This window comes from Corvus brachyrhynchos, unplaced genomic scaffold (assembly GCF_000691975.1).
Source record: "Corvus brachyrhynchos isolate BGI_N302 unplaced genomic scaffold, ASM69197v1 scaffold101, whole genome shotgun sequence".
NCBI lineage: Eukaryota > Metazoa > Chordata > Aves > Passeriformes > Corvidae > Corvus > Corvus brachyrhynchos.
The window spans coordinates 1,229,430-1,238,343 of record NW_008237239.1 but is presented as its reverse complement, the minus strand read 5'-3'; the positions used below and the strand labels follow the sequence as shown (position 1 = coordinate 1,238,343).

The 8,914-nt window shown below is 49.7% G+C and overlaps 1 protein-coding gene and 1 long non-coding RNA gene across 2 annotated transcripts in view; one reads left to right on the top strand and one right to left on the bottom strand.

The window, feature by feature from the left end:
* Positions 1-7,119, top strand: part of LOC108445547 — a 12,223-nt gene extending 5,104 nt beyond the window's left edge. Inside the window, exon 2 of the long non-coding RNA XR_001860433.1 lies at positions 5,420-7,119. This is a non-coding gene — a long non-coding RNA (uncharacterized LOC108445547). The remainder of the gene's footprint in view (positions 1-5,419) is intronic.
* VAMP4 (vesicle associated membrane protein 4) overlaps positions 1-8,914 on the bottom strand; it is an 11,452-nt gene extending 2,538 nt beyond the window's left edge. The window contains exons 1-4 of the mRNA XM_008630176.2: positions 8,762-8,914; positions 7,482-7,528; positions 7,128-7,178; positions 546-646 (exon numbers count right to left, since the gene is read on the bottom strand). Coding sequence (XP_008628398.1) covers positions 546-646; positions 7,128-7,178; positions 7,482-7,528; positions 8,762-8,827 — 265 coding nt within the window. The 5' untranslated portion in view covers positions 8,828-8,914. The remainder of the gene's footprint in view (positions 1-545; positions 647-7,127; positions 7,179-7,481; positions 7,529-8,761) is intronic.

The window sequence follows — 8,914 nt, the reverse complement described above, 5'->3', positions numbered from 1 at the left end:
CTGCATTGTCTGATAAACTGTCTATTAATGGAAAGAAAAGAGTCAATTCAGTGGTGCACACACTGTCAGAGCACCCACTCACTTGTTCTAACTCCACTGAGTTTTATCCAATGAAAGACCCAACCACAGCATGATTCATCAAAGCCACAGCAGGGTCAATGTGACACCTTTTACCAGAGCACACAGACAAGTCCCACTGTGGTCCCTTTGTACTGGCTGCCCTCTGAAGACAGGAACTTGCTCTGCAAGCCAGTGGACAGTGCCAGAAGACAGACCCATCTACCTTTGCTTGAAGAAACAGCTAGATCCCAGAAAAGACACCTCCAAACTAATGCCTCTGCACAGAGCAGCAGGTAAAGGTGGAGAGAGAGTCAGTAGAAAGTCATATCTGCAGCCCAAGGCTGAGCAACACTACTCCCAGGAAGGACAGAAATGTAAGCCCTGTCTGTCATTAGGTGCCTTCTGAACTGAACCAGGTTAACCTGGCCCAGCAGCCAGGAAGAGCTGAGGGGACTGGGCCAGCAGAGCTGTGTTTCACATCACACCTGATTTATCCTGCAGATCATCCAGCCGCTCGCCTCTTTCGATCACCTTGGTGATGTTCTCCTGCATAACATCGATGACTTCATCCACCTGGTTCTGGACACTGGGGCAGAGCAAAGGCAGCATGAGAGGCAGAATTGAGCACCAGAGCTGCCCAGCCTGGTGGGATCTGAGAGCTCATCCACAAAAATGAAAGGGCACAACAGTGGAAAGAGGTTGATGGGGATGCAGAGAAAGCCGGAGGCATGGCATTGCATGGGTGGATCTCCAGCAATGCCAGCAAGAGCACAGGAACTCAAGGGGCTCAGAGAGACCACTGGGAAGTCAGCAGAAGTGGGACACGCTCTCTAACACCTTTAACACACAAATGCAGTATGAAAAAGCACTAATTGCTGTTGGTGGGCACCTCTGCTACAGAAGAGCTCACAAAGGGGGAAAAAAGAACTATAAAACCCATACCTTATCTTTCTGCATTTCAGAGAATCCCACACCACACCTTTGCTCAGTAACTTGGGGTGAAATTAAATCAGTTCCCTCCTCCAGGAACTGAGTTGCTAAATTAAACCCACTCTGCCAGGGGCATAAAGAGGATAGCAAAGAAAGGACTGAGTTGAACTAAAACAAGATATAATTCATCTTCTCGTAGGTTACGCAACTCTGTGGGTAGTCTTCAGTGAACAGTAGCCTAAATCACACCCGTAGGGTTATTAAAAATGCATTTATTCACTCCAGAAAAAAACCTACACTGGCAAGAGAGAAAAATTTTCCTGGTGGAAAAGTACTGCTCCATTCTGGTTTGTATTTTGGAGCTAATACATGTTTATTTTCCTGGAGATAGAAGTAAGAATTTTCTTGAGGCCCAGGGGATAGCAATACATTGTTTGAGACATACTGTTCCCAGAAAGTCAATGGCAACAGCAGGATCTTGGAGGCAACAAAACAGAAATAGCTCCAAAGAGAAACAGTGTATCCTCCCCCACGGCCCATGAAACTGGGGCCAAGACAGACTCAAGGCCAGTCAATGGGGCACTGCAGAACCAGAAATAGGGCTCTGTCCCAACCACCATGCCTCTAATTAATTAATTAATTAGAGACATAGGTTCACACTGATCTATTTTTCCTGTCAGCTACATGCCTCTTACCCAGCAGAAACCTGTCCTGATGAGGAGCAGCTGCAACCAGCAATAGTGGTCACATCACTTGCTCACATTTACTTACTGTTCCAAATACAGGTGAGAATAGTCATTAAAAAGGCATTTTGCTCCCCAGAAAGCTCTAGGAAGAGTTCCACATCTCTAAATATGAAGGGGTTTCTCGTCTTAGCCTTTCAGGTCAAGCTCTGTAGCACCACGGCACTGTGTCTTCCAGAGCTGGAAGAGCCAGGCAACTCCTCTGAAACCAGCTTCTGAGTCAACAGCTGTGATCTGGCACATGCTGGACTCCAGCAGCACATGTAAAAATTTGCTTTATTTAGGACATCATAAGAAAGGAACCTGCCTTCTCTGCTGCATCGCAGAGTCTGTGGGAGCAGCATCTCTCTGAACCCACCTACACCATGTGGTGGCAGCTCCCGCCTTCCACGCTGACGGAAGCCATCTGCCAGGATGAATGTGGAGGGGAAGGGCACAGACAATCCCCAAAGACCTCTCAGAAGGAACCTGTCCCATGCCCAGGAGCTGTTCTGATCCACTGTTTGTTTTACAAAGTATGAGGCGAGTGGTAGAGCTGCTGCTGTTGGGAAAGCTCAGAAGGTGGCACTGAGGATGCAGACAGATGCTGCCCAGGAAAGTGTCCACCCCACGCAGGACACACAGCCCCATGGCCCATCCCTGGGGCAGTGGGTGAGAAGCAGGCATGTTCTGCAAGGGGGTTTCCTTACATCGGCACAGCAAGTCCCAGCTTGGAGATGCCAGCAGTGCAGCTACAGCTTGGGGCAAGAGGAAAAGCACAAACATCTGCTACCCCAGATGAGCCAAGCTGGCCAAACCTCTGAGCCCATAAACATCAGCTTTACACGCAGAAGTCTAAATTTGCAGTATGTAAATGTTTCTAAAATAATTTTCTGTGTTGAAAATAGAGAGATTTCCTCCCACAACAGATTTGTAATCAAGTTATCCTGGTACAACTAACAAGTGGGAGCGTGCAAGGTTACAGTGCATCTAGGAACTTGCAGAGCAATGCAACACTACCTGTATCCCTGCCAGTGCAGGTCAGAGCCTTGAGGGGTGCTGCTCCAGTCCTGGGACACCCAAAGTGTTGGAGGCAAAATGGGCTGGTAACTCCAAGCTGCTGTGGTGGATAACAGCATTTGGGGGAGACCTATGGAGCACAGACCCTTACTGCCCAAGCTGCTTCTCAGCATCCTGTCTCTTCTCACTTGAGCTGCTGACAAAATGCTGAGGGCCCTTGCTACCTGCCCAAACCCTGGGCAAGCTGTCAGCTGTCCCCAAGAGAACAAAACATTTCACAGATGGAGAACGGAGGCACAAAGAAACCAAGGCTTATAAACTCCCACAGATGTTGAGGTGTTGACTCCCATGGAACACAGATGCATTTGGGTAACACAATCAGTACCATTTGGCATCTGATGTAAAAGAGAACCCTGGGAAAAAAACCCAACAAAACAACAAACCAAAAAACAGGAAGGAAGAGGCCAAGCCAGGGAAATTCAGACCTCCACAGAGCGTCTTAACCAGACCTTAAGCCAGCCCTTGCTTTCTGCTCTCTCCCACTCTTCATTGCTGCACTGGTGCCTCTCCAGGAGGGGGCTGAAAAATGCCCAGCCTATGTATTAGCCCACCAGCTTCAGAACAAATTCAAAAATTGCCATCAGTTTGGCATGCTTGAAGTAGGAAACTCAATTCACATCAAGAAGAAAATATTTTCTTGTTTTATTTGGCAAGAGGGAATGAGTCCTCTAATATGAAGTGTATTTCCTGTTGTGGAGCTACGGGCTTTTGACACATACACTTCATGAGCTTTACTCCTGCCAGATTTCCAAGAGAAATAAAGCGGAATAAATACCTGCCAGGAAAGGGAGCAAGGCAAAAGCATGAAATATGTCTCCTATGACCTTCTTTCTTCCTAATTACTGCAAGTCTGATGCTTTTAACAAGAACAGCAAGTGTACACCATCAAAGCAATGAGATCCAATGGCACTCAGCTTGCTTTAGACTTCTCTTTTCTTGTGCTTTGCTGTTCCAGAGTGGGAGGAATAAGCCTTTCCATTTTGGCCACACTGGGTTAGGTACTGAAAACCTGCTTGGGCTGGTCAGGGTGCTACATTCTCCAGACACTGTAAACAGGCATGCACACACCATGGGATGTGCTGCCCAACGCTACTGCTTGTCTCCAAAGCCAGGTGTTTATAGCCAGCATGACACACTCCAGTTTTCCACCCCAGTGATGTGAATAGTGTGTATTATGGTGCAAATTACACCCAAACACCCCTCGTTGTGGCAGTCACCCAGGGAAGAGGGAACAGGAAGGAGAGCCAAGGCAGATGGAGGGTACAGAGGCAGGAGGCCAGCGCTGCACAGCACTCCCCAAGGCACAGCTCTCTGCAGAGAGCCCTGCTGTTCTCAACAACAGGGTAACAGCGCTGAACCATGCTGCAAATCCCTGGATTTAAGTTGCTGCTTAGTCACAGCTGTGAGGAAAACAGCAGTCTATGCCTCCCTGAAGCCTTTCAGTCATTGAAAGGATTATATCCAACAATCATGCCTGTCAACATGGTCTTGGTATCACCCTCATATGGAAGCCTGGACTCTGGTTGGGGTTCACTGCACAACCAGCCACCTGCAATGAGCCCTGGGAAGCTGCAGTCAGCTCTTGCCTCAAACGTTCAAACCATTCCCCAGACCTTCCCCCTGCTCAGGGCCTGCAGCCAGACAGAGCCACCAGGGCCAAGTCCCAGGGGCTGGGAATGCTGACCACCCTAAGCAGCACAATGGGGGATTCACAGCGACCAAGACGCTCCCAGGGAACCCCAGTACTGTGCTGAGCCTCAGCAGCAGCATGAACATGAAGCCAATGGCACAGTTCCCTGGAAGCACGAACATCAGCACTAAAGTGAGTCAAGCAGCACAGAAAAGGGGCTGATTTTAGCAGAATTTTTGAAAAGATGGTCTGTGATGAGCAGCTCTTTTTCCAAATAAAAGAAATCCAGGTGGAAGGTGAACATCCCACCTTCCCTTGAAAAGGCTCTCGTGCACACATTCAGCACTTCTTCCAAAGCCTCGAAGCAAAGGCAGAGAAAGGAGATCTCTTACCTTTGTACCTTTGGGGAAAAGGATAAAAGCCCTTTAAGAGCTGCCTTTCAGCTCCAGCCCACCCTGGGAATGGGAGGTCTCAAAGGGAGCCAAAGGGACCCCATGTAGCCTCTCAACTACCAGAGGAGAGTCTACCCCAACCAAGCAGCTTCCAGACACATCAGGACAAAGCACAGCTTGAAGGGGACTGACACTTCCTCCTGTCACTGTTGCTGACTGTAACTCACCTCTTTCCCCAACAAGGTTTGCAGTGTTCCCCACGGCTAAGCTGGCCTTGAGGGTCTCTGCTGCCAAACTCCACCCTGACCCAATCCATCCCCCTTTCCTGCCAAGGACAACTAGGAAAACTTTCCAATCTTGCCCATCACGTTTAACATGTTCCACAGCCTTGCTCCCATAATCCCATCATTTTTTCCTCTACCCAATCCTCCAGCCAGTTTCCTTTTACACCTGTCTTCACACCTCGTTCCTCCAGCCCCTACTGCCATGGCCTCTCTAGCTTTGCCCAGCTATGCCTTGGCTCTCCAAATGCTCAAATTCCGCCTTAAAATGTCTTTTTCTTACAGTTTTTCAGCAGCAACCCAACCCTTTCTTTGTTGATACAGAGAAAACTGACTCACTGTGAGAGCAGGCATTGATCCCTCCAGCACAAGGGCTGAACTGATCAGAAACTTCGTAATGATCTCCATGACAAGGAGTGATGACTGCATGGTGTAAGTGCTTATTAAACAATCAACACTGATGAGAGCAGAAAATAAATTCTGTTTTGTAATAGATGCTCTAGATACTACATAGATGTAGCCACTTGGTACCCTAAGGGACATATTCCATGCCACATCTACTATACCCAGGCAATCTCTGGCAATGGGCAAGCCTCATGTGTGTGGGGCATTAGTCACATCACACCTATGGACCCACCAGCTCCTGGCTAAATGCTTGTTTCACTTTTCTTCCTTTTCAAAGATGCAGTGTCATCCTCTACCTAAGCCACTGGTACCTTCTGCCAGGCCAAGACAGAGGGAAGAGAAGAGCTCCTGTTTTCTCCCACCAACAGGGAACACAGAAGACACTGTAGATGCTGTCCAGCAGAGGAAGATGAAGGGACAGACACTACCCTGTCTCCACCTTTTCATGGAGGTGAGACCCCACTCATAAACCCAATTCTCAGCTTTCTCATTCACTCCAGATCAGCCTGGCCATGCCCTAGAAGGAAGGCTCTATCCACACTGGCTTATTCCAAGGAGCAGTTCATCTCTACCAACAGCATCCTCACACTCTGGAGGGAACAGAGATGCCCTGAAAACTCAGGGTGAAATCACCTGCCCTCTGCCTCTTGTGCAACTCAAGTGCCCTTCACTCCTCGAGATAATGTGGCAAGCACAGCCTAATGCTGATGGTGGCAATGAGTCATCCCAGACCTGTGCTGGCTTCTTCCTGGCATGGAAAAAAATCCCTAACCAAGAGCCACACTCAGGCTGCAAACAAGACCCAGTCTGGATAATGCCCAGGCATCAGTCCTCACACAGATCTCTGTCCTGGCTCCACAGAGATCAGGAAAGGAAACCAGGCAACACAGACCAGGGGTCTGTGAGTATCCCCACACTTTTGATTAAGTACCACCACCACATCCCTCACAGGAAAGGACAGGCAAAACTGGAGCCCTGAACAAGCATCATCCAGGAAATGACTCGATGGGAGAAGGATCCAGGGTGTTCACTCCTTCCTTCTTGCGCTACTCCTCCTCCAGCTGTAATGGTTTCCTGTTTTCCAGCTGCTTTGACCCCACTGAGTCACTGCTCATCTTCAGGTCACCTATATCAAGTTTTTATCTGGAGGAAGCCAGAGGACCAGCTGCTGCCCAAAATCCATGGTCCTGGTGTGTTCCTGACAACTTACTTTCTTGAAACTTTAAGGAGCATGTTACAGGATGAGGTTAAAAAGCCTCAAAACAATAAAAAATGGTGCTAGGAAAGGTTAAAATCCAGGGTTAATGCTCTAGAGGAAGAGCCTCACAAAAGCACGGAATAGGTCACCACCAGAACACAGCAAGGGCTTCAGAAACTCCAATAAGCTATGGTGATGTAATCCTATCCCTTTGCCTCTGTCAAGACACAATTTCTTGATAGGCTGCATCAAAGCTGAGATTTCCTTTAGCTGGGGACACGTGGGGTAGGACATGTCAGTCAGACGAACACAGGCACAAGGAATGTTCATATGATGAGCTACACAGAAATACTCTGATAAGACAGCAGCAGGAGCTCACAGTGCCAGAATAAATTATTATCTCTGTGAGACTAACAAACAACAACTTACTCCCTGATCTTGTCATTCCTGGGTCCAAATCTGGGTCCAGAAGGCCCCCTCCTGCAGGCAGAAAAGAGCAATCAGGACAGAAGGTACAATGAAATCATGTTTTTAAACCAGACCCAAGAGATACACAGGAGAGAACCAACGCCTTGTGCATGGAGGATTGTTTTCATACCTCCCATCAGTCCCTCCCATGTCTTAGGATATGTGGGACATCTCACTCTTACAAAAGGTCACACCTGTTAATTCACACTCAAGGCCAAGGCTCTGGAAAATCATCCCAAAGGGAATCAAAGGTTTTCATTCTCAAGTCCCCGGTCTCAGAGCTGCAGGCGGGTATGACACCGCATTCCAACTCACAAGAAAAAGTCTTCCTCTTCATCCGAGTCTTCCTCCAACAGGTTCCTCTGCAAACACAGAAAAACCATCACATCAGTAAGCAACCACCATTTCACGCACACATTGCCAGCTCTTAGGATGCAGTCAGCATCCTCTGACTGCAGGAAGGCCCTCTCTGCTCAAGGGACAATCCCAGCCCTGCACCCAAAACCATCAGCATCACCCACAGCCACCTTGGGCTGTCCCATCCACCCTGGAAATCAGATCCACTCTGGATTTGGAGGACGTGGTTTCTCCACCATGTGATAGCAGCAGGTGTAAGAGGGATGACCACCTGGGCGGGAGGGCAGAGTGGTCTGGCAGCTCCTCTGTTTCATCCCAAAGGGCTCTCTGGGGCTCCCCTTTGCTGATCCACTACACTCCATGAGATGATCCAAAAACTGATTTTTAAAAGCAACCCCATTGAAGCCTGAATGTTTCAGATGAAAACATTTCTGCTTAGGGTCAAAAACAATCAAGAGGGGGACGTGGCACACTAAAGGTTTGGGACTCAGCAGATGGTCCTTGGGGTACCAACAGTTGCTGCTTTCCTGTGTGTAGATCTGGGCTCCCACCTGCAAGCCTGATGCTCTGATGTTGAAGCTCACCTACATTTCCATCCTGTCACATTTGCTCAATCAACTCAAGCAAACCTGCCAGATCATGCAATAGTTCCAGCCACTGCTTCCCTCAAAAGAGGGGCAAACTGCCTTGGCAGTACGGGCTCCTCATCTCGCTGACAGCTGTCGTGAGCTGCAGCAGCATTTCTGAGCACACCCTGACCCCAGCAGGTTAAATCCACTTTGTCCAAATCAGGCAACTGCTGTGACCTGTATTCAAAACCTAAAGTGTGGGGGGACCGTGGTGACAGGAGAAAAAATCAGCTGTAAAGCACAGGGTGACTTCATTCAAGTCCTTCAGCCAACGTGGGCAGGAGAGCCAGGACGTGTCCCTGCCAGGCTCTGCGGGAGTGCAGGAGACTGAGGCACACCGGGATCTCATGGCCATGGATGCAGACTAAGGGAGCCGCAACAGGTTCCCAAAACAGCCGTAACGAGGCTGGTTTGACACACACGGGTCAGGGCTGGCGCTCGGACAGCCCCTCACTGACTGAATGTCGCTGTCACAGCGCTCCGGGCTCCTGGGCCCCGTGGCTGAAGGCTGCGGCAGCACAAGGAGACCCGGCCAAGGGACCCCTATGGTGGGCATCGACCCGGCCACCCTACGGTCTGCCCGCTGCGCCCCGGAGGAGAGGCACTCACCCGCTCGCTCTTCACCGAGCCCGTCACCTCGTCGTCGTTCAGGTGTCGCTTGAATTTGGGAGGCATGGCCGGTCCGTGCCGCGGGGCTCCGTGCCCGGGGGGAGGAGCCTAGAGGGGAGAGCAGGAAGCGTCCGGCAGGCCCAGGACAGGACC